General features: G+C 39.4%; 1 protein-coding gene across 6 annotated transcripts in view; it reads left to right on the top strand.

The window, feature by feature from the left end:
* ZFYVE26 (zinc finger FYVE-type containing 26) overlaps nucleotides 1-24,776 on the top strand; it is a 49,459-nt gene that overhangs the window by 8,079 nt on the left and 16,604 nt on the right. For 2 of the 6 annotated variants that reach the window (XM_086895875.1, XM_086895872.1), the window contains exons 8-29: nucleotides 39-199; nucleotides 3,455-3,637; nucleotides 4,232-4,885; nucleotides 5,547-5,636; nucleotides 6,332-6,400; nucleotides 7,036-7,187; nucleotides 8,460-8,658; nucleotides 8,984-9,247; nucleotides 9,440-9,559; nucleotides 9,828-9,992; nucleotides 10,901-11,128; nucleotides 12,509-12,614; nucleotides 13,359-14,095; nucleotides 14,650-14,846; nucleotides 15,727-15,831; nucleotides 16,392-16,514; nucleotides 17,022-17,198; nucleotides 18,328-18,574; nucleotides 19,680-19,778; nucleotides 21,106-21,263; nucleotides 22,231-22,400; nucleotides 23,725-23,753. In XM_086895875.1, coding sequence (XP_086752001.1) covers nucleotides 39-199; nucleotides 3,455-3,637; nucleotides 4,232-4,885; nucleotides 5,547-5,636; nucleotides 6,332-6,400; nucleotides 7,036-7,187; nucleotides 8,460-8,658; nucleotides 8,984-9,247; nucleotides 9,440-9,559; nucleotides 9,828-9,992; nucleotides 10,901-11,128; nucleotides 12,509-12,614; nucleotides 13,359-14,095; nucleotides 14,650-14,846; nucleotides 15,727-15,831; nucleotides 16,392-16,514; nucleotides 17,022-17,198; nucleotides 18,328-18,574; nucleotides 19,680-19,778; nucleotides 21,106-21,263; nucleotides 22,231-22,400; nucleotides 23,725-23,753 — 4,433 coding nt within the window. The remainder of the gene's footprint in view (nucleotides 1-38; nucleotides 200-3,454; nucleotides 3,638-4,231; nucleotides 4,886-5,546; nucleotides 5,637-6,331; nucleotides 6,401-7,035; nucleotides 7,188-8,459; nucleotides 8,659-8,983; nucleotides 9,248-9,439; nucleotides 9,560-9,827; nucleotides 9,993-10,900; nucleotides 11,129-12,508; nucleotides 12,615-13,358; nucleotides 14,096-14,649; nucleotides 14,847-15,726; nucleotides 15,832-16,391; nucleotides 16,515-17,021; nucleotides 17,199-18,327; nucleotides 18,575-19,679; nucleotides 19,779-21,105; nucleotides 21,264-22,230; nucleotides 22,401-23,724; nucleotides 23,754-24,776) is intronic. The other 4 variants (XM_086895873.1, XM_086895874.1, XM_086895877.1 and 1 more) reach the window with 4 other exon arrangements.

Here is a 24,776-nt window from a genome sequence, read left to right as displayed (position 1 = left end):
GGTTTAAATCTGTGCCACCTCTTTGTTCTCTCTTGCAGTATTACTGTCCCAAGGAAGGTTCTGTTGCAACACTTGCACAGTCTGGATTGCCACACTGCAGTGTATTCTCTGCATCATCTCACCAATCTTCTGGCACTGAATGAAGATGATGTTATTGAGCTTCTTCAAAAAGTTCCTTCTAGAGACCAGCAGATGCAGGGTAAATGTGTAGGCTTGTGAGAACACAGAAAACTGACAATCTGTTGAGTATATATGTTCAGTACTTCTGCCAGGATTTGTTCTCTTGACCTGCTTCTGTAATTGTGTAAGATACCAGTTACCAGCTGTTTTGTGGAAGAAATCTAGGGAGCATGTGGAAATAATTTACTCCCCAAAGGGTTTCTAAAATAGTCTTTCAAGAAGGAGTTGTGAAATCTCTTTGATCTCACAAGGACAGATCTCTGAAAGAGCTTTTTTAAGATGGTAACAAGACTTTGCACATGCTTATGATATATACTGCTCATTGTAACTTCTGTACTATGTAGTACCTTTCATTTGAAAAGGAAGTGTATGGTTTGTAATTCAGTGCACTTTAGTTGAAAATCAAAGAGCAAAACCAGATGAAACTGACAGTATCTTGCACTACAGCATCTTCATTTTTGAAAGAGATAAAAAGTGGAGTTTTTTTCTATTGTAATATTAACTGTTACCAAATTTAAATTTAGTATTTAAATCAGTAAGACTCAGCTACAGCCTGTGTTTACATCACTCCTGCCTCACTTCTCTCATCTTCACATGTTCCAGCTGGGTGCCTAAAATACCTGCAAGTACTAAGCATATCAGATCACTTAAAAGTGACTCTTTGGACACTCTTTTGATTGCAGCCTGTGTCCAGGTTCAGCTCTGCAATTTTAAAGCTGTTTTCTGATAGGGCCTCTTAATAATGACGCAGAAGCTCTGTTTTCCTGCGTGTACTAGAACCTAAAAAGCCACAATATTTTTTTTTCTAAGTAGTTCTTTCATGTTGGTGAATTTGGATGTGTAATTTCAACCTGAGTTGCTTGGAGAGCTCTCAGTAATGGATCTTGCACAGGTTTTTCCAGATAACCTAGTGAGAAGCAAATTTCTTTTCTTCTATATCACGCTGTTGTGATGCTTGTTTCTATTCCTACTTCTTACAGGTTTTGATGTTAAAATTGTCATTGTCAAGACACTTGTCTTGAATAATCTTCAAGATATAGGAATTGAGTCTACAATTCCTCTATATAGACTCTGTATAGATCCTTATTTTCCTGCTTTCTGAAATTGTTTTGTTATTGCTGGTGTTACAGGGTTTTTTAATCAGTTATTACATTTTAATTATTTTCTGCTTAAATTCTGTCAAAGCCTTTCAAAAACAGGAAGAGGCAGTCCCATCATATCTTCTGGGAGCTGCATGACTTGCAAAAGAACTCTAGCTGTGGTTTCTCTTTTTTTTTTTCATGCCACATTAATTAATGGAAAACAAGTTCTCCTTCTCTTTTCAATCCAGCAGTTATTGCAGAATTAGATGATTCTATAAGCACATCTTAATAGGATTTCCTTTAAAATAATCTATTTTGAGCTTTAAAGGGAAGAGAGGAGCCATAAACTTTTGTCAGATGTAGTAGTGTTAACAGGCCTTTTCCTCCATCACCCCACATGCTTCCCCCATCTTCCCCTTCTTTTTAGTACAGATCTGTCAGCTGCAGTAGTGAAACCAGAGTAGTGGTACTGGTAAACAGTTGAGTTCAGGCTGTGCATAACAGTGGTTTTGATCAGTCATGGTAAGCAACAATTTCCTCATGAGTTCCATTATTCAAGAAGAAGGTGTTAGTATTTCTGGCATAGGAAAAACTATACTCTTTGTTAAAGGATTGTTTTTCAGTATTTGTACAAGGAAAAGGATTGATTTAGGTACGAGTACCAACACAGACTCACTGCATCCAAGTTTTTCCAACAAAAGTGAAAAGTGTATTAAACTTACTTTTGATCACCAGTATCTGTCTTACAGGACCGACAGCTAGCTCTTTCTCTTTTCTGGAGGATTGTGCTTATCAAATCTCTGGCTTTACCTGCCTGAAGTCCTCTTAAGACAGTGTAATGAGAGCTATTTGGGTGTTACATATTAGTGTAGAGCTTCTGGGCAACAGTGTAATTTCAATGGCCATGTGAGTTCTGCAAATGATTCATACTTGGATGTCTCCTCAGTTCTGGCTGCTGTCTACATTATATTTTCCATCACTATCACTGTTTAGAATGGCAGTGATAGGGAGTAGCTGTTTCTAACTGTTTCTGCTCCCAGTTGTTTTGCTTTGGCTGCTCTGTAGTTTTCAAAAGAGTTCAGAGTAGTGCTTTCTTTACAATTGCGCTCAAACTTTGTGGAGGATGGTGCTGAAACAGTTCTTAGGTTAGGTAATTCTGTTCAGTTCTTGAATTTGGATGTGGACATTGTCAGTACATTGTAACAGTGCTTTATTAAAAATAATAATTTGGCTGATGCTTTTCCTGCATGACAACAGGTAGAGGGACAATCTATCACTTGTATAAGAATACAGGACAGTGGATTCCAAGCACTGATTCAACATTGCGTGTGGTTGTCAGGGATTCTTTTTTCTTTCTTTGTTGTGGGGTTCTTTTAACCTTTTTACAGTAGATGGATAATTCATCTAAACTCACCATAGCAGAATATATGACACTATATTGTGTTCCTGGGTGAAGGGCATGATGATGTGATTTTTACAATTTGCAGCTCTCCTGTTCTGTTGTACTAAGAAGGGATCATGTCTCTGGCATGTGATATCTTTCCTCAAAAAAAACCCAAAGAGGAAGAGAAGTGGGTACACTACTTCTCTAGTTTTCCTTTATCAAAAATGTGTGAAGGAAACTGTGGGACTGTACTTCTTCTTTAATCAGTTGCAGATTGTATTTGATCTGTTGTGTCAGCCACTGTGAATCAACCATGCTATCTATTTATTTGTACAAATCTGAAGAGGTGGTGGTACTCTATTCTTACTACAGTCATAGCACAGACATAGTCTACGCTGTTTCCCTACTCATCTACTGTGTACTAGAACACAGAATTCTAAGATGCTGAAATGAAACAGGATTTGCCCCTCTGTTGTAAATGCAGCAGTATAGCTTAACCACACACTGCTAGTGAGACTCATTGTGAGAGATTTTGGTCATTCTGTGCTGCAGAGGGTCCTGTTACACAGGTTCACAGAAAATTTCCTCTTTAGAAGGGGATCCAGACCTGACTTTTCTGTCCCCATCTATTGTGGGTTGGGTTGTTTGGGCTTTTTTTCCAAAAGTAGCAGTGAGATCAAAGCTGAGACAGAAACAGCACTGGGGAGGTAAGACTGGATAAATATTGCTGTGCAGAAACTGCAGGAGAAAATTAACTTGTTTTCTTTTTTACCTCCTACACCCTCACCACCCTGATTTCCCTCCACAGCAGCCCCACTCCCTAACACCCTGAGTCAGCAGCGTGACCTCGCACTCTTCCGAGCGTTCTGTGCCATGAAGTATGCAATCTATGCTTTGTGTGTGAATTCACACAGGCATGCCAAGTGCAAGGATTGTGTACACAGCCTTCTTGGTGATATCCCTGAGGATGCAGCTTTTGGAGAACCAGCAGGTGATTTGCCTCCTTTTTCAGGTCCAGTGACGTGTGCTTCTCCATCCAGTTGCTGGGCTCTAAATTATCACTTAAAATTGGGATAATGTTGCACCCTGTGTACATATGGTATTTTATTCAGTGGGCTATGAATGCTTTGCAAGGAAGTATAATGGTATTTCTTTGAGGTGTTGTTATCTTTAGTAGTAATAGGTATGAATTGGGCTTGTTTTAAAACATATAAGGTAATTGTACAAAAAAATAGTGCTAAAAGGAAGTGATACTAGATATAGGATCACAGCAGGAGATAACTTTGTAACAGTTTGATTTCCCAGATCTGAAACTGATTTGATGTCTAGAATGGGTGTAATCTGAATTTGCACATCATTGAACAAAATGATGATTGGCATTGCTCAGAGGGTGGAAGCACACTACCTTTCTAAATATAAAATGTTGGACATATATTTACTTGGTTTTTGGAGGAATGATGGGGTCTGAGCCACTGGGCTAGTTCCCTGGGATCCTTCTGGGATTTTCTTAGAAGGCACAAGTTGGAGCAAGGAATCCCCAAAAAAATGTAATAAACGTTCTTTATTTTTGTTTTTAATTGTACAGATTGCTCTTCAGTATTTCCTCAGTACATTGTGAAGTGTCAGCAGTTCTTAAGGAGTGTTCCCATTCCTCTGCGCCTGGAGGTTTTGGAGAATATTTTCTCCTTGCTTTTTGTTTCCTATAATGACCTCCATACTGAGACTCCTCTTCCTGAGGACTATGCAGAGGATGAAGACCTTGACAAAAAGAGCACTACTCTGACTGTAGAAGGCAGTGCCAGTCGGCGATCTTCCACCTCACAAAGTCCACAACACCTAACAGAGGCAGAAAAAAAATCAGAGAAGCACTTGCTGGCTGCACAAACAGTTCACACAGATACTCGAGATCTTTGTGACTCCATGTTAGATGGCAAGAGCTGTGAAACGTCTAAGCCAACCCACCTGGATCTGAAACACTTCACCAGTGGTGTTACTGGATTTTTAGTGGATGATGTAGCCATGGAGGCCTTCCTCACGTTGCTGCTCAACCACCTGGAAGAAATTCAGAGTTCTCTCCCGTGGGACTCCAGTAATGTGCTTCGTGAAGAGCTGGAGCTTGTTGAGTGCTTGAATCTTTCTGCGAGCGGAGATGCCTTTGGAAGTCGCGTGTTACAGTTTTCCAAGTACCTCTCTGAAGCTCACTGGCGATACAAGGTGGTGATGAGTAACAGAAATGCAGGTAGGCTTTGTGTTTGGCACTTTCTGATCTCTTACAGCTGTCCAGACAGTGATCTCAAGACTAAATTCCATGAGCATCTTACTGAGAGAGCACATTTTGGCAGATACTGGGAGAGTGACCTACTTGGAGAGCACCTGGTTCTTGCACCATTTTCCAACGGAAGTGATCTCTATTCTAATCAGAAAGTTTGGGTCTTTTTTGCCTCCCCTTTGTGGATGTACTGCTTCTCTTTGCCTTTGTCACAAGTCACACTGCAGTGATATGAAAGGACATGGTGGTGTTGGATCCAGTGCAAGTCAAATAGTCTCAGCTTGTTCATGGACAGTGTTGATTTAGCCTAGTCTGGAAACATGTTAGGAACACATATCAGAGGAAGCTGTATTATTGTGGATGATTGTTGAAGTAGCTGGAACAACACACTCAGGAGCCTGTTTCCCATCCTTCTCCATAGCCCGTAACTTGTAAGCCCTGCTGCTATGAGATTTTGTCTTGTATCATGTGTAGCTTATTGTGTATCTCATACCATGTAAACTCCATGTCCCAAGAGAGACTTTGCAGTCTGGACCTTAAATATTGCAAGTTCCCAAACTTGTGCTTAACTGTTTGTCAGGTCTCCCTCTATAAAGCTGTTTGGTAATGTTTTGGTTTAAATATTTCACAGAACATCAGCTTGCAGCCTCCAGGAGACATTGCTCTTTAATCAGGCGCTCCAGCTTTAAGAAACGAAGTAGATATCGGAGGTACAAGTCAGGTGGGTTGAAAAAGTGACTTGGAGAGGACACTTCTGAAATACACATAATTTTGCTGAGCTCATAGCTGAATGCAATCAGATTTCATGGTCTAGGAGCAGAGAACTAGATTTATTTCCTTTAGTTTTCTAAGTGGTTTGAAGTGTCGTAAGCCAGTTCCTCTTGCATTGAGTTTGTTTTCTAAAGCTCACCTGCACAAATAACTTCCTCCATACATAGTCTGATTTGGGGCAGGGGAGAACTTCAACTACGGTACTAATTTTTCCCGTTCTCCGCTATGTCCTGACTGAGTGGTATATTTTCATTCCTGTTGCAGTATTTTCTAGCATGTGAATTAACAGGAATCTGTGTCTCAGGAGAAAGTTGTGTTCCTCACCTTTTTTCTATTTAGCCTTTGAAAGGCCTGTCTGGTTTTGAAGTGGCCTGTTCCACAAGAAGCTTTGAAGTATCTGATGAAGTGAAGTGATGTGAAGTGAGTCACTGATGGGCCACCCCAACATAGTCTCTAGCCTAGCATTTTCTTCAAATCCGCAGTTTTTGTGCTCTTCATAGATGTCAGTGGTGGGTCATTTACAAGATCTTGTAAACTCTTGAAGATCCCTTGAGGTTGCCTAATCTGTTATTTGCAGTAAGTTTTAATTACCTTGTCTAGTAAAAGTGCATTTAATGTGCTGATTTTGATTTGTTTCCATTTTAGATGGGAAAGAGGGAACTTCCAGTCCATCGTTGGAAAGCACAAGTAGCGAGCTAAGCACCAGTACTTCAGGTATTAAGCCACAAAAGTAGTATTTTTTGTCTTTTCAATGTGCATGATGAAGAATTTGCTTGACTAGTTAATGTGGATTACTGCTGTGTGCAGGACAGAATTATATCTTTTTGTTTCTCAGATCTCCCTTTTTTGGATGACTCTTTTCTGGTCAGAATAGCACATGTGTCTTCTTCTGGAAAAAGTAAATTAGATTTTTCTTGGTACCTTTGGCTTGCGGGAAACAGTATGCAAGCAATGTAGTGATCTGCAAACCATCAAAAAAGCTAATGAGCTGACAGTCATGTAAGCTAAGACGTGCTTAGGCATGCTGGACTGATCTAATAGGTCAGATGCTTTAGACTTCTCCCTTTAGCCATATTGAACCAGTTCCTAGCCCTGTGTGTGTGTTATATAGCTGCTGAAGAGCGTTACATGGGGATGAGATCCAAACTGCAAATTCTGACCAAATAGTGAAATGTTATGAGAATTTTTAACAGGATGTTTGTGTTGACTTCTTTACCATAAAAATTGGTAAAGCAACTCTGCTTCTATATTTTTATGTTAAAGATGTGAAATGCTGTTATTTGGTGGGTGGCTGTTACTTGGTGAAATGTGTTTTCCCTAATAGTATACTGATTAATTCTGTCTTGCAGAGGGAAGTACCAGTAGTGTGTCTGGCTTGAGTGATTTAGAAAGCAGGACAAGACCACATCAGCAGAACTCCCTCATTCCTATGATGCTTTCCCCCCCAGAATCACTGTTAGTTTCTTGCGTTTTGAGAGGAAACTTTGTGGAAGCCCACCAGGTAAATAAGATTTATGTATTTTGATTTTTGAATGAAGTTCCTGCGTCTGCATTTAGCAAACATAAGGCTTCCAAGTGAAAGAATCACTTCAGAAGCAGAAGCAAAAGGGAGGAACAAAGATATTCCAAACCAACATCCCACAGATGCAAGGTTTTTTCTGCCTTGTTATGTGAAAATACTTTCTCTACACCTGTGTTCTCAAAGCATGCAAATGTTTGATGAGAGCTAGTCAAGCATAGTGTTTCAACTGACTGAGGAAGACAAAGTGCTCATGTGAAATTTCATTAGGAAGCAGCATCTGAACTGCTTTATTTAATCAGTTTTTCAAAACCATTACACTCTTCCACTTACAACGCCATGGCAGAAACTCACAAAGGTGTTCCTTACCCAAAGAAGTGATTACTTTCATTTGAAGGAGGTATGTTTTGAAACTAAATTTGTGGTATTGAAAACAGGCAGAAAGACTTGAAAATTGACAGTCTGCATGTTTGTGATTCTTTGCTCCCTCACAGGTGTGCATACTTCTCTCTGTGTGGCTTTTGAGCTGATGCTCTGAAAAAAAATCTTGAAGTGCATCAATGAGTGGATCTTCTGTAAAAGGCTGTGACCTGGCTGACTTTCAGATAACCATACCGGAGCAGTTCATATCACTTAAACATTGCATTAACATCAGCCAATTAGTTCTGTTTGATTTCAGGCATGCCACTTGATCTTTTCCCTACTTATAGGGCCAAAGGAGCATTTGGTTTTGCATTATTGCCTTGATTTTCAGTATCACCAATGATAAAGCATTCAGGCTTTATGTTGTTGGTTTCATAGTAGGAACTTGCATAGCTCTGCTTAGCTACTCTGTGTTTAAATTTTGAGGAGGGATGCTTTGCTGAATAAGAATTTATTTGAAATAGTCTACTTTGGAGGCAACTTGATAGATATCTCTCATTACATAGTATATTGAAATTGTGAAGAGGCATTCCAAAAGGTGTGGGTTATGAAAATTAATTCAACCCTAGTCCTGCAGAAAATAATAGGTAAGCTTTGTAATAATCACTGAAAAACATCTCTGAGAGCCTTTTTTTTTTTTTTCAGACACTTTAAACTCTCTAGGAGAAAACCCTATCATTTCAGCCTGTTGTGTGTGTGGGGGGGATGTTTTTCAGTTAAAGTATTTATTTTATTCCTTTTTCTCCTCTAAAGCCCCTCCCACTAAGCTCTTTGGCTTTTGAAAACTTCGTTGACATGCTCTGTAATTACATCTGTTGTTACATTTGAAAGGTGGCTTTGATGTTTAATCTGGAGACTACCCCTTGCTATGGTGAATTGATTTTCATGGAGCGTTACCAAGAGGCAGTAGAAGAAATGGCAAGAGTGGAACACAATATTGAGAATCAATCATCAGATGGCACTGGAGGCATCAGGAAATCTGGCAGTGGCCGTTCAACACTGCAAGCTATTGGGAATGCAGCAGCAGCTGGTAAGGACTGGGCTTTTTGAGTTCTCACAAAAGGCTGGGGAGAAATGAAAAATATGAGAAAGCAGATTGAATAATGTCAAAATGAGTGTAGCGTTTGTTTAGAAGGGTAAGTGGTGGGGTTTTGAGTTAGAAATAGACTATGAATGCTGAAAATTTGCTGTTGATGCCCAGTTAGTTGCATCCATTCTACAGTAATTGATTGGTCCATGAAGCAGGCCACCTATGGAAATATTTTCTATAAGGATTAAAAAATAGTTACTCATTACAGGATCTGATCTAATTCTGCTGTTAACCAGTGATTGTGTGTTTTTGATGACACGTGTAGGTATGGTATTTTATTCCATCTCGGATGTTACTGATAAATTGCTTGCAACTTCTGGAAGTCTTGCCCCTACTCTTCAAGAAAACTTCTGGATCAGGAACATCCAGCTGGAGCATACTGATCCTCTGCGAGAAGTTCTTGAGGACCTCAGTCCTTCAGCAATGGCAGCATTTGACCTAGCTTGTACTCAGTGCCGTCTTTGGAAGACATGCAAACAGCTTCTGGAGACAGCAGAAAGAAGACTCTACAGCAGCCTTGAAACTCGGGGTAGGCTTTTGATTTTTATATTTATCCACATGGGCCTGGGAACAGAATATGCCTCTCTATGCATTTGTTGCATTTGTTGTTTGTGCTAATACCCAAGTCTTAATTAAATCTCACTTTGTACTTGCATGTTAGTTTCTCTTTTTTCCACTCCTAACTTTGATTTTGTCTCTTTTTGCAAAATGACTGTTCCAGGCCACCGAACTGACTTGGTTTTACTGCACTCTGATGGTGTAAAGGGTTTTCCAGCAGTTCTCCAGCAAATAAGTAAAATTCTCAACTATTCCTGCACATCACAAGGTCAATCCAGACCAGGTAGTATGCTTTGCTGATAAGGCTTTCTGTTGAAATGTGCTTAAATCAAAATCTTGTCTTCTGTTGCAATGTAAATTTGAACTTTCCATTTTTTAGCTTAGTATTTATGACAAAAAAGGCAAGGGGAACATGACCAGAGCCCAATTCTGAATAATCTGAAATGCTCTGATTTTTGTATTATAATATACTTCTGGTTTTGTGGGCCTTCTTCTATGCAAAAATACTTGTGTCTTTGTTATAGCTGCTGTTTCTTTCTCTCTCTTTGTAGAGGTTGCAGATGAGAAAATAGGGAGTCATTTTCGATGCAGTATTGTAGACCTTCTGCAAGCTTGCTACCCTACCTTGACTGAAGAAAGTATTACTAATGAAATAGTTTTATCACAAAACCTGGATCATATCCTGGAGGCACTGACTTGTGTTGAACGTTCTGTGGGTGAGTTATTTTTGTGAGCATAAAGACTGATTGATATATGGATCTAAATTTTTTCTTTGGCCTTTCCAGACAGCAATAAATCCAGTAGTAATGCTCTTTGACATATGCATAAATACATATTTTAAAAAATATAAATGCAAAGGGTAAAATTTGTCTGTAATTTTTACATTTGTTTTCACAGCTAAGATTCTGAACTTGTCAGAGACAGTATTTGTCTTTTTTCTATGCAGTCCTAGCAAAGAATTCTTTAAAGTGTATTTTAATGTGGCACCCTGTAGATAAATAGGTGTATTCTTACTCTTGCTTCTTTCTCTTTTTTTTTGTAACAAAGTGGAGATAAACTTACAAAACCTTTGTAATATCATAATACCTTCCAGTTTGCATAGGGCTGTCATAAAACATCTCATCTTTTCCACAGCTGTTCTTTCTTACAGCTCTCTTCATTATATAGCATTGGTGTTTCTCTTCTTCTATTCACCAAATTTCTAAATGGCTTTTTGTGTTCTTAAAATATTTACTAAGCAAAATTTTAGGAGAGCTCTAGGAGCTGAATGTTTTGGAGCTCAAGAATTGGTCAGCACCTGTGTTTTAGAATAGATGTTAATGGCACAGAGCAAGATATATTTTAGGTCTGCCTTAATATAGTTCTAATTTGTCAGAGCTGTGGTTACCAATTTAGATGAACTGTAGTTTTATTCTGCTGTGAAATTTCTGTTGCTTTCTATTGAATTATAATGCTAATAGTAAAAATTTCCCTTGTTTACAATTAAATTCTAATGCTTATACTGAGAGTGATAATTGCAGAGAGGAAATAAAGCTAAAACATTTCTCTCTCTCTCCCCCCTGCCTCCTTTCTTTTTGACATTTAATCCTTGAATCTTGGACATACCTCTGTTCTCTTAAACCAGACTCTAAAGGGAGCCTGCTTAGCACCTTGGTGGAGCAGGGCTCTCTCAAGCCAATGGAGCTGGAAAAGCACCTGGTTTGGAACCAAACACAGCTCCTGCTGAGAACTCTTGACCAGCATACCCAAACCATGCCAGAGAACAACATGCAGACAAACTTTGTGAAGGCCTTCCTTGACTACATTACTACACTGGCTGCTGTGGTGTTACGAAGCTTGAATGCAGAGCTAGGTAAGGGGTTTCTGCTGCAAAGTCTGAGCCTAGGTGAAGATACTCAGACTGTGTAATCTGATCTAATTCTGGAAAGTAATTGTGCAAAATTAGTTCCTTGCCAAATGTACCTACTACCTGTGCTTTTGATTTCAACTGATCATTACATTTCTTTTTCTTTTATTTTATAACACCTAGGCCACCCACAGCTCACATAAAAATAGTTGATGTTAGTGGGAAAATGAGAACAGAAGGTCTAACTGCTGATCCAGGCTCTGCACTCCACTTAGAGTGGAGACAAAACAGCCCTTGACATCCAAAAATTCTTAGTATTATCCCTGTAGGGCAAGATTGATTTTTGCATCCAGTGGATCAGCATACTGTGTAAATTACAGCTTTCTTAGAGGCAGCAAGCACTTTGCTGCTCCACAGGGATAAGGAAAGAGATGTAGAAGGCCATGCAGGGGTAACCAGGCAGAATTCTTTTATAGAATCAGCAAATGATGGTGGTCCATGAAAAGGAATGTACCGTCAGCACATAAAGCTGTCAGAAGAGCAGAACAATTCACTGTACAAGGAGTAAAAATGCTTATCAGTGTTTTAAAGCTGACACTAAATGAGCTACACTAATGTGAAATACCACAGTACTGATTTCAGGGAATACCTTCCCAAGAGGATAAGAAAAAAGGGCAAAGATCTGTTTGCAGACATGCTGGTTCAGCTCAGGTCACTGCCATGCCAACCGTAACTTCTGCATAGACATGATTTAGTCCTCACTGGCTGACAAAGCCAAAAATTGCACAAAAATACTCAAGGGCTGGGTGAGTTTGGGGGAAATGTATTGGAAAATAAAAGGAAAAGGTAAACTTAGGAGAATGTGTCCAAAGTTACTTGGCATAACTCAGTAGTGGATACAAATGCTTTCCAGCAATAGTGGCCAGGGTTTCACTCCTTCGTAAAAGTACCTGGACACCTGTGAGTTCCCTCTGCCCTTGCTAACTGACTTTGACAGAGCATGGACTCATCAATCTACATCCACAGACTCATCAGAAAATAATTCTGCATGTTTTCTGCTTCTCACCATAAATACATATTTTGGTGAAAGTTTAAGTAGAGTTTCTAAACTTTTTGAACCTAGATCTTGTTTAAAGGCTGAAGAGTCTCTACTCTACCTGTTTTGGTAATATGTCCACCATAATGTTGACGAGATTGAGAGGTATATCATAATCACAAATGCCTTGCAATTTACTCTGGATTTTATCATTCTAATGTGAATTTAGACCTCTGTGAATTTATTAGACTCAGGGCCTTAAAATTTATATTCCTAAAATAAAAGTTGGCTAGTGTGTTCAACTAATGTGTTTGTATTATAATAAATATTCTGGTGTTTTTTTCTCTAAGATGTATCTGCAGAAGTGAAAGTGGGAAACCCTTTCATACTGTTACAGCAGAGTCCGTCTCAGCTGCTTTCCCAGCTTATTTTTGAGAGACAAGTTCATCCTGACAGGTCAGTGCTTTTCAGATTATGTACTCCTGTAGGTTATTTTGGTATTGATGACTTCTACCTCAGCCATGATTAAGTTCTTTGGCTACTTACCACAGGTGGTACAGCCTGCTGTGTCCCACCAGCTGATCACTTGATGCTGCAAGGATTGGTGTGCAGGGAGGAGCTTTGTTAGTGCCTTCTCCATCAACCTGAAAATTTTTGACTGGGAGAATAGTGGCTCCATATTTTTAACAACTACTATCTGTTGTGAAGTGAGAGTGAAATTATGTGGATTTTTTTTTTTTTTAACTGTGTGACAGTTCGGAGGAGCACACTTGCAGCTCATCAATGTAATACAATAAAGTAGGCCGGTAGATGTAACTAAGAATACTGGGCATGACTCTTGCCCTTGTCAGCAGGTAAACTGGATAAACTAGACTCCTTCCATTGCAACTACTAAATTAGATTGGCATGGAAACTGTCTGATTTGAAGAGGTAGCTTTTAAAAAGACGAGCGCTATTGGTGAACTGTTTTAGTAGCTTGCATTTAGGTAAAAGTCAATGTTTGAGGAATAAGTACCCTTTCTGTAAAGCAATGGCAGCATAAACTCTGAGTTAAGTATATGTAATCTTCTTGTGCATGTACCTGTGAAGAATATTAGGGGGCTTGTGTTCTCAAAGCATTTGGAAGATTTATGAAAATATGTAATTATAAAGTACCTTTTATATGTGCTGGGTAAGCTGGTTCTGTTGTCAATCCTACAGGCTTTCTTCTCTCTTGGCTAAAGAAGAGTTGAACCTGAATGTGCAGCAAGTCATTGTTAACTCTTGCTGTGAACCACTGTCCTTGTGCAGTGCAAGGCAAAACAGCCAGGCAAAGTCTCTTCTGACAAACATCAGCAACTTGACATACCAGTGTGCCTACCACTGCCTGCCAGATGTTGAAATACCTATTCACAATTCTGCAGTGACCTCTGAGGATATCTCCACTCAAGCCTCATCCTCTCTGAATGACTTGAGCCAGCACACACTCACTGCCTCCTCCTTGGACTTCCTGAAGTCTCAGTCAAAGCTAATGGCTACAGTGGCATGTCTAAGTGCATCTAATATACATAAAATTCACAAATCAAGCTTGTCTTGGATGGAATTTCGGGGCAAACGGGAGGTGCCCTTAAGCTTGGAACAGATTTCCAGGGAGTGTGAGGCGTTGTTGAAGGAGTTCCCAATATTGGAACGATTTCTTCTTGCTATGTTTGACCCGCTTCGGAATCAAGAGGAAGGTAGCAGTTTGGCTGCTGTCTTGTCTGGCAAGGCATACATGTCTCTGGTTCTCCTAGGATTACATTCCACCACAGCTGTTAAAGTTTTAATGGGAGTCTTTGAACAAGCTCTTGCGGCAAAGGATTGGGACAGAGCTCTGAAGGTCTTGGATCTGTACAGTCAGGATGTGGAGGAAGTGGTCAGTGTAAAGGATGCTGTGCTGAGTTGTGCAGCTGCTGAAGGTAAGAAAGATTAAGTCAGGCTTTTTTTCCTTTTTTTTTTTTTTTTAAATAAAGAATGTAGCCTGGGTCAAGACATAGAAACTAAAGTAGTGGTCCTTGGGCAAATCCAGAGATGGAAATAGGTAATTTTCCTTTCTTCATCCTGAATTTGCTTTCTCTGATGCTGTTGTTTCTGTTTCACAAATGTGCAAATCAAGATCAATTCAGTACAAGAGAACTGGAATGCATCTGTGGTCTTATTTTTGTGAGGAGCCGAATACACCGGGGCACAGTAATCATTGTACCGTTAATGAAACACCTCTTACAGCAGTGTCATTGTCCTGCATGGATGATGTGATCTGTGAAAGGTGCCTTTTGGAGTCTGAATAGTATCTCATGCTAACTTTGGATGTTTCCCAAAAATTTGATGCTTGGGATGACTCTTACAAAGATTTTTCAGCCCTGTCAGTGTTTCTTTTGTTGATGTGATCCAGCAAGGATAAGGATTTTTTTGTTTTCTGAATTTCTGAATTGTAGAAACTGAATTTCAGATTAGTGTTTTGTTTCCTCCACAGATAAGGATGGCTGGCAATACTTGTTTCCAGTAAAAAATGCAGTGTTGAGAAGTAGACTGGCCCTGCGCTGTCTGGACAAGTGGCCCCTTGATGCCTGTTTGGAAATTCTAGCTTACTGCGTTTCTGATCTGGGCATACCTCATGAACTAAAAGCCAATCTGCAGAGCAGGAAGAAAGAACTTCTGGTTTATCAAAAGGTACAAAGTCATTCTTCAAGTAACCAGAGAGATGAAATAGGCAGCGGGAAGCAAATATTGTTTGCTCTCTGAAAAGATTTAGCCCTTGGTTCTTTTTTGATCATGAGAGCTTTTCAAGTCTTTTATCCAAAACAGTTCATGTGAAGTACTATAGCAGCCAATTAACACTCAGCTTCTGTCCTTCATAACTTTTCCACTCGCCTATTAGCATTCAGGCCTGCAAACACATTTAGATATAAATATTTGTGTGAATCTGATTGTTTTGCAAAGTATTTTCCATTCTATACAGATTCTAGTGGCTCTGGAAGCTTTCCATGGCAGTTAATCATTTTACAAGTTTGAGAAATGCAGGTAATTAACAAGACTAGTGGTCCAAGGAGCAAGTTTGTATTGCAGTCAGTTCTGACTGCAGCATTGTGCATATACCCAGGTTAAGTCAGACAGGCTGGCCTGGAGGTCAGCACAGACTGAAAAGCCAAACAGAAAAATAAGTAGCTTTCCCTGCTGAGTTCTGTCTGGTGGGAGTTCTGCTAACTGGCAGCTGAGTTGTCTCTCTGTTAGTGCCAGCAATGTCTGCAGTAAACATGCACTTTTACATCCATAATTATTGCCATCTAATCTTTCAAAAACCTTCCCTTATAAATGTGTTTTAAAGACTCACATCTGTGAAAACTGTGGAGGGTTTTTTGGAGTGCAAGGGCATTACATCATCTATCTCTAGAGGGCCTGAAGAGGGCTAGAGATAAACATGGGTCTTCTTTTTGACATTTTCATCCTGTGAGGCAGCTCTTGATGTGATCAGCTTAGCTGTTTTCTTAGGCTACTGATTGCCATAAATTAAAATTCAAGAATTTGCGCTACTCTATATTAACTTTTTCAGATTTTGAATGTGCAAAATGAACCATTGTGGAATGACTGGCAGGATCTGAAAAAAGCCTGCACTGATGACCCCCAGGCTGTGATGAGTATCATTCTTAAAGCAAAGGTATTATGTGAATCACACATCATTATGTGAATTTTGTTGAATTAGAATACATGAAACTTTGAGTAAATAAATTCATTGGAATAGTATGTTAAAACAATAATCAGTGGGGAGGAAGGATTCATTTACTCAGCTCTGTGCTACAGAAGCAAATACAGATCTGTGTTGAATATCAATATTTACTTGTAGTTACTAATGCTTAAGTTTTTGTTAAAACTCTTACTCTGATAAATAACCTGTTCTTTTCTTTTAAAATTTTGAAGATTTTAGAATAGTATAACTTTGGTCATAATACAAATTTGATTATTAGGTAAATGCTGATATTGTAAATCTGTCTGTCTTTAAATGTCTTTCTGAAAAGCTAACTTGTTTACTGGAAGGTAAACAAGGTATTTTAAATGCAGGCTGTGACTGACAAAATTTGCCATCATCTTCCCTTGTCAATGTAATTATTTTTTTTTTATCTGGGAGAGGAGTCTAAGCTACAGAATCTCTTGATCAGAACTTTTGGAGAAACAACTGTATGGGGAAGGTTTTTACTTTTTTTTTCCTTAATTCTTTAGGATTATGAATTGTGTGAGGAGTGGGGACACTTGTATCCTGTACCAAGAGAAGACTTGATCAATCTTCACCGTGAGCACCTTCTCCACTTACTGGAGATGGGAGACATGGAAAAGGCACTGCAGGTAATAGCAAGACACTCTCAGCCTCATATCCACAGATCACATAAGTCGACAGCTGTTTTCCCTGCCTTCACTGTGTGTGTTTTCACGGGCTTTTTGGTTCCACCCTTAAGAGATGTTGCTTGCTTAGATAAGCTTTTAGATTCCTAGCTCTCCCCTGTTCTCCTTAAGTAAAAATCCAGCTTGGCAATTTAGTTCTTGGACCTAATAGTATAAATGTCACTTACATGGAAATACAAGGCTTCTTTCATTTAAAAAATCATAATGAAACATGTCAGTGATGCTTAAGCAGAAGAATCAGAAGTGAAACTAACAACATAAATTAGTCAGCTGTGCTTCAGTGCCCAAATTAGTGGTGTGAACATTTTTGGTTTTAATAATGATGTAACTGTCACTTGGAGAGTGAATTAATTTGCTTTCTGGAACACTGTAGGGTAATAAACTGTCATGAACAGAAGGCTGCCTTCCAGGAGTGTTGTAGGGTTTTGTGTGTTTTATTTGGTTTTGTAGCTTTTACAAAGAATCGAAGACCCTGGTGTTTGCCTTGCCATCAGTGAACAGTCCCTTGACCAGCATCCGAGCTTGGCAGCCTCTCACTTCTTGGCTGATTACCTCACAGCTCACTTCTATGCCAGCCTGACAACAGCACGCCGGAATGAAATCCAGGCACTCTATGTAGGATCAAAGGTCAGTAAAACCCCTGCTTTGAGGGATTAACAGCAATAAATAACTGTATAAGTAATTTTGTAATGCATAGTATTTCCATAATATAAAAAGCCTGCAGGTTTTACCAGAGCATTCTTACCACATTGAGTTTAAGATCTGGAGTCTCAAGATCCAAAGGGAAGTTAGAGATGACTTAAAGCTTCTCTTTTCTTTCTCCACTTTTGCAGTTCCATATTATGAACAAAGCAGTCTTGCGTATGAACTGTGGGGAGTGGAGGAACACGCACTGAGCTGAAAGAGGATAGGGTGGAATAAAATGAAATTGTGGAGTTTATCAGAACAGTTGATGTCTTTGTCCCAAGTGAAGAAGAAAATATCCTCAGCTTACTCTCTGTATCAGTAACACCAGGTGTCCTACCTATGCCCACCCTTATGGTGGTTTTTTGACTTCATGTTTCTCCCAAGTGCCTTCCAGAGGTGGAGAGTATCACTACCCTTTCTGGATGGCCACTGCCTTTACAGAAGTCACACAGATTCTGTGCTCAGCCTGGGAATAGATGCATTAATCAGCAGATCACCTTAGCTGAATGCATTACATGTAAACAAAATGCAGTGTTTTTGTTAATGTCTGTTCTGGTGTAGGACTGTAGACAGCAGCTTGCTCCAGTGTGTGCCACAACAGTATTTTGCTGGGCTGCCTGTTTCCTTACTTGTTCCTTCTGAAGATATGACTTAATTTGAAAAGAATCTGTATTAATCTAGAGGAGAATTGCTCTTATTTTGCCTCTTAACAGTTCCTCAAATGATAGGAGGATAAGCATTGGGCTAATATGCTTTTTATAAGTTTATTTTAATAAGAGAATGTGCTGTACTGTGCTACAACATACTTGTCACAGGGTTACAAAAGTTTTTTTCACTCTTCCATAGTCTCTGAAATGAGGCAGTATTTTATAGAAGGGGAAGTGGAAGCTAAGTGAGTCTGCAAATCCTCTCAGTAAGTTTGTAACAGAAGTGGGAATTGGCCTGAGAACACCCACCTCCTTTTTTTGACCTCCACCTGTCATTCCATTCTCTGCTCTAGTTTCTTGTCTTTGATCTCACAGACTTAAAGGTGTGTAATTCTATGATACTATTTTTTTGTGTGTCTCAGGTGCTGCTGACTCTGCCTGAGCTCTCCCGTGTTAACTACTTCCACCTCTCCTCAAAGCCACTGCTTATGTTGGAACAGCTCCTCATGAATATGAAGGTGGACTGGGTAGCTGAAGCTGTGCAGACACTGCACCAGCTTTTAGCTGGGCAGGAAATTGGTTTTAATGTAGAAGACATTGACAATTTGCTTTCCAAGTATGCAGAAAAAGCTCTCAACTTCCCTTTCACATTAAAAGAAAAGAGATCAGGTAACTATCAGAATGCTGGATTTCGTTTGGGAAAGAAGGGCCAAAATCCTCCCAGAATAATTTCAGCAATCGTGGCATAACTTTTTTTAGATGTGTGTGCCTTCAGTCTCCCTCCAGCCCAGTATGTGTCCTTAAAGTCTTTACCTTTCTTGTAAATAGAGGTTTTCAAGGACCAACTGCTCCAAAAGTTTCTTAGACTTTTTTCTCTGTTGTTCCTTATTGAGGTTTCTTTTCTTGTATAATATTGATCAGTTTTATTTTACTCCTGTTCAATGCGGTCACTGACAACTTCAGCACTTCTAAAGCCTGCAGCCAGCTACATCTTCCCTCAAGTAGAATGGGATTTAGTCTTCTGTAGTATCCCCTCCTACCAGAGTCCTATTGCTTTTTCATATAGAAAGCTTCTAGACTCATAGTTCTGTTTAACAGTCTTGTTATGGTTCTGCTTTCTGTCTTGCCAATCCCTTCTCATTCATGTTGTCTTTGAGTCTCGTGCACTTGGCTTCTTTTAAGATTTTAGAACTGGAACAGCAGAGGGTGCTGCAGATCCATTCCAATGCTCCTGTGTCACTGTATTAAAAAGATATGGTTCTGTATCTATCTCTATTTGTACCTCCTGATGTGGTACCAATTTTCATTATGCCAGTTTCCAGGTGTTGACTTGATTTTGTGATTTAGACAAAGCTCTTGGTACATAAAAGCATCAGACTTATCTATCTCTTCCTGCCAAATGATCCATAATTCTGCAAATATGTGTGTTCTTCCACTGCAATGTGAATCATTTAATATTTGCCATGAGCATCTTGTATTAATCAATTGTTTTCACATCTCTGCTGTATTGTTCCTATTGTGATCATTACTCCCTTGCTTTGATAAGGATCCCTTTCTTTGTTTTTTAGGTAATTGAATTTTATACAGTTTTGCATTACTTGCTGTGGACTAATTTGCATGTGGACAGTAATATGTAATTCCATAGGTAGTCCTGTATTGTGCTGAATTTACATAGTCCTGTGAATGGATTCCTCTAATCTTCTTGAAAACAGATAGATAAATTGATCAGTATTGTCCTCTGATTGTTTTTCCCCCTTTCTTCCCTTTGTCCTAGATTCTCTGACACGTATTCAAGAGAGTCTCAATCAGGTGTTGGAGTGTGAAACATTGTCTAAACCAGGATCATCAGAATTATCTCCTGTCAGCGTTACTGGTAAGGTTAAGACCTTGGTGCCTGTTGGGATTTAACCTCAGCAGCAACTACAGCTGCTTGATCATTTCTCCCCCGGCCCCTTCACAGGTGGGATGTAAAGGAGATTCTGAAAAGGGTAAAACCTGTGGGTTGAGGTAAGGAGAGTTTAATAACTGAAATCAACTAAGATATAGCAATGATGATCATGATGAAAAGGGAGATAAGAAAAACAGAAGATTTTGTTCAGCAACTTGTGCAAGAGATGCAGTCTGTGTGTGCTCTCAGGGAACAACTAACAGAATATCCTCAAACCTCCAAGGATGATGATTCTTAGCAAGTGATGGGTCTGAACTAGAACTGCAGAACGATATCCTGATCTACAGTGTAGGGTGTCTGAATTATTTCCTGCGTCTGTATCCTGAAGACTCTTCTTGCTTTCATGAAGTGACAGCAGTGTTTTGGATTCGGTTGTGTAGCTCTTCAGTTTTTTCTTATAATGGTCAGCCTAATATGTCTATCCTGTTAAAAAAACTTGAATGCATGGTCCTTTAATGGACCATGTTTGGAATCTGGTATATACTTAAATGAAAATGAGTTAGCTTTAGTGAAATGGAGATTTTTGTTCTTCTTTAGTTTAATATGCATGTACACAGAAGGTGGCTTGAAGGGCTGCAGTGACACATTGAACTTTTTAATTAACCTGTTGAGTAACTGATTCACGTCATATAAACTAAAAGCCTATCTAATACTGTAGACTTCATTCAATAAGTATTTCATTGCTGTGGTTGAAGATCCCAAGGGCCACACTTAAATTTCTGCCTCTGTGAACTGATTTCCTCACAGTAGATTGTAAAGGTGACCAGAATAGGTAGAGCTAGGCTGTTGCTAGCCACACCACATCTCTCCTGAGATAACAAAGGAAACTCCCAGTTTCTGGGAATGTCAACACTGTGCATACCTCAAATTCTATTTTATTCTGTATTGTGTTTTGGTATCCAGTGGCTATGGTATTTTTTTTCTTCCTCCGAATCTCTGCATGTGATACAAGAACAGACGTTGACATGTCTTATACCTCTCTGTACATTGTTGCAGTAAAGGTCTCTTTCTAAGTGCTTTTTCTTGCTTGTCAGCCTTGAGGTGCTATAAGTTTACAATCTTAGTTTAAAGCATATATATTCCTTATACAATGTTATTCTGCCATGCCTAGCTGAAAGGTAATGGTAGTAGTCATCTTGTGAGACAGAAAGATCTTACAGTCTCATTGACTCATGGTGTTTTCTGGTACTTGAGCCTCTATTAAACAGCTTAAATCCCATTCCATATTTTTCTTGGCATGGCTCATTTTCAGGTGTAACCATATCTGCAAGTCCCAGAGACAGAAGCCTGCAGCAGAACTTGTTTCCTCAAGAATTTGTGCCTCCTGAGAAGCCACCACCAAAGCAAGAATGGATACCTGATGACACTGAAACGATATGTATGGTTTGCAAAACTGAGCGCTTCACTATGGTAAGGAGCAAAAACAAAGTACAGACATTCCTAGAACTGTGACCTTAATATGAGCACTTCCTCATAGTCTGTTTCCTGAAAGACCCGAATTACTTTAGCAGGTTTGTCTGCATCGCCATGGGCTCAATAAAATTGCTAGTCCTTTGGTATTTAACCATTGGTTTCTATTTAGAGTGGCGAGGAGACTGGCAACAGTTAGCTCCTTGCAGAGTTCCATGAAGTGATAGAGCCTAAAGAGGATATCTGGCCATCAGAAAGAAGACAACTATGGGATCTCAAAAATGTGTAACAGCAGCAGTATTAATATTCCAAAAGGTTTTCTAGTTGACTCTGCTGGCAAGAAATAACATGATCACTATATGATTCAGATTACAAGTATAGAAGATTAAATCTTTGCTGCTGGTTTTCTAAAAACTATTGTTTCACAGAGTACTTGAGCAACAGCCTTGGTGCTCTAAGGGAGAACATTAATTTTTGATTTTGCAGGTGTGGCAGTCTTTTATCTTCCATTGCTTAGAAACAGTACTGTTTTCCTAAAAGTACCTGTTGCTTTTGAATTTGGAAATTTTTACAATAGTATCAGAAAAACAGTCTAGAGCTCTTAACTTTTCCAGGACGTGATCTAATCAGCTTTGTGGTCAAAACTGGGATAATTTAAGTAATTTAAATTTCCCAATTTCCCAAGCTTTCCCAGTTAGCTTTCCCAAGGCTGCTGCAAACATATTTTAAATACTGACCTCTGGCTTTAGGGTTTGATTTTTTTTTTTCCCTTTGCTATGCTTTCTTAAAAAGGCATTTTAACAGGGAGAATCAATCACTGTGTAATTCTGAAAAGCCTTATCCTGCATGGGATTACCTCACTTCAAATGAAATAAGTTTACTCACGAGTGGAGAGAGACACAGGAGGAGACTTTCCTCCTGTGGAAAGTAAATTCTCTTTGTGGCTCATCGATGACCTCTTGCTTAGTTTAACAGGCGCCATCACTGCAGGCGCTGTGGCAGACTGGTGTGCAGCTCTTGCTCCACCAAGAAAATGGAAATAGAACCTTGCAGAGAAAATCTGTCCCGTGTATGTGATCAATGCTATAGCTACTACAACAGAGAAAACATGCCTGGCTTGGTGCAGGACACAAGCACGTAAGTCCTTCTGTCCTAGTTCTCTTCAATTTTCAGCAGAGTGCATGAATGGAATGAGAGAGACACAAGCATTTGGTTTTATCTGGATAATGTAACATCAGCTGTTTGGCCTCCAGTTGTTGGGATTTTCAGGTTTAGTAGGTGTGGGAATGTTCCTTTTGCTTCATTTTACTTTTCACATTGTAAAGAACATTGGAAGTGCAGGCAACAAATTCTTTAATTCTTTAAGTATCAAAAATTCTTAAAGCATCAATTAATCACTAACCTAAGAATTGAATGCTTTAGCGCAAAACAGCACAAATTGCTACAATGTGACCAAGTTCCTTGCAGTATAATCAGCTCCTAGATTAACACTGCATGCTGACTAGCTCTGCTGAACATACCAGTGTTTTAGTTATCTGTAATTCCTTGGTTATGTCTCCCTGAACCCTTGGGAATTAAAAAGCAAGTTTCTGATTAGATAGGCTTTGAAACTGCCTTTAATAAAAGGGACAGTTGTGATGACAGATTTTTTTGATGTGGTTGCTTTCAGTTGAGAATTGGACTGAAATTCACAGTGTGTACACAGGCCAGCTAGTGAAAAGTGCAGGTGAAAAGAATTTTACTCTCTGTGACCTTGAGCAGGCTTGACAGGGTCAGAGAGAGTAAGATTTACCCTTTCCAGACATGCTTTCAGATGCATTTCCCCTTTTCCTATCGAGCCTGCAGACAGCAGTATCCACTATGGCAGTATCAGCAGACTTCCTAGGAAGAGAGCAATTCTGTGCAGATCTGAGGGGGGAACCTGTGAAAAAACAAGCAGCCACTTTGTAGCTGAACAGTTTGTATCCAAATGGTTGCTTACATTGCTAGATGAGGCCAGCAGTGCTCAATGCTGTGCTTGAATGCCACTTGCCAGGTTTTAGTTAATTGTCTGGGGTTTTTTATACTTGCCCTGTTTGTATATCAAACCCAAATAAATCTTAAGGACAGAGACTTGGATGCCAAAGACTTTGTTTTATCTCTGACATGTCCTGATACTGGGCAGTTCATGTTCTCAGTGTCTGCTTTTTTATGATGTGTGCAACAGCACTGTTCGTACAGGTCATAAGAGCTAATTACTTAGTGCAGTTGAAATACAACAACACAGAGGCAGAATCTTAGATTAACAATCAGAAGGGATTAGGGGCAGGACAGTGTGTTGAAAAGGACAGGTAGGGGTAGGTGTTGGATTTTTACAGGACATTGTTAGGAGGAGGGTAGCTATATTGATGTCTGACTTAAACCATGTTTCTCCCAGTATGCTGGAGTAGGCATGATGGTTCTTTCTGTAATTTTATTACAGCAGAAAAGAAGATCAGGACCAAGTGGAAGGTAAGGAATGAAGTAATGTTAAACCTCAGTTTTTTAAAGTGCCTGATTAGCAGTTAGATACTGGAAGCTAATACATCTAGTTGCAACTAAAGAGTGATCAGAACTTCAGTTACAAAATAACCATTGATGGTTTTTGCATGTGCAGGCTGAAATTGAGCGTTTCAAACTTCTGTGAATGGAAGTTGAGACTTATGAGAGATATCTGAACCAATATTGAATGTGTTCAATGGGTGTTATAGAAAGGAACTGAAAAAGAGTTGGAGAATCCACTTTTCATTCTAGAAACAGTCAGTGGCAGGCAGTGGTATGAGTAGGAATTAGCTCACTACAGAGCAGTGCTGAGGGATCCTCTTTTTATAAACCATGACAATACACTTCTGAGTACCACTGCCATGTGCTGTGGTGTTTTATACCCCTGGGTGCCTGGAGGTAGCACAGGAGAAGACCCCTCTCATGGGTCAGGTTGTGTCCTGAGTTCCATCTCCTGTGTCAATTTTGTGAAAATAGTAATTGCATTTTGGTGCCTCAATTTCCAAATCTAATATCTTAGGCTTCAGGAATAATAGCAAAATTTAACTGAATTTTTCTCTATTTTTCCTCAGGAGGTATTTACTGTTTTTGGTGTTTTGGGTGATTCTGCAAAATTTTCCTACACTGATGTGAAATTCTGTCAGAGCAAGACAGTTATATGAGGTGCTCATGTCAGTAGCATGAAACATGGTGCAAAATTTGCATTTGTGGAATAACAAAGCAAAAAATTTTTACTTATTTGTTCCTTTTTGAAGTATGATGGGCTGTTTGAGAATTTTTTCCCCTGCTGTTGATGGAAGCTTGCTTTACTGCTGCCTTTGTTCCAAGACTGAAACAGCTGAAATGTAGCTTTTTGTGTCGCATTGATGCACATCACTGCACCTGTGTGATCCAGTCAATAAGAGTAGATAAGAACAATGTGGAAAATAATCAGATTTAAGATGGAAAGTTTTATTTTGCTTTTCTACCTTTTCTGATGAGACTGTGAAGAAA

This window comes from Cyanistes caeruleus, chromosome 6, assembly GCF_971803275.1.
Source record: "Cyanistes caeruleus chromosome 6, bCyaCae1.hap1.1, whole genome shotgun sequence".
Taxonomy (NCBI): Eukaryota; Metazoa; Chordata; class Aves; order Passeriformes; family Paridae; genus Cyanistes; species Cyanistes caeruleus.
The sequence above is the reverse complement of the archived record's forward strand: the minus strand, read 5'-3'. Positions and strand labels throughout refer to the sequence as shown.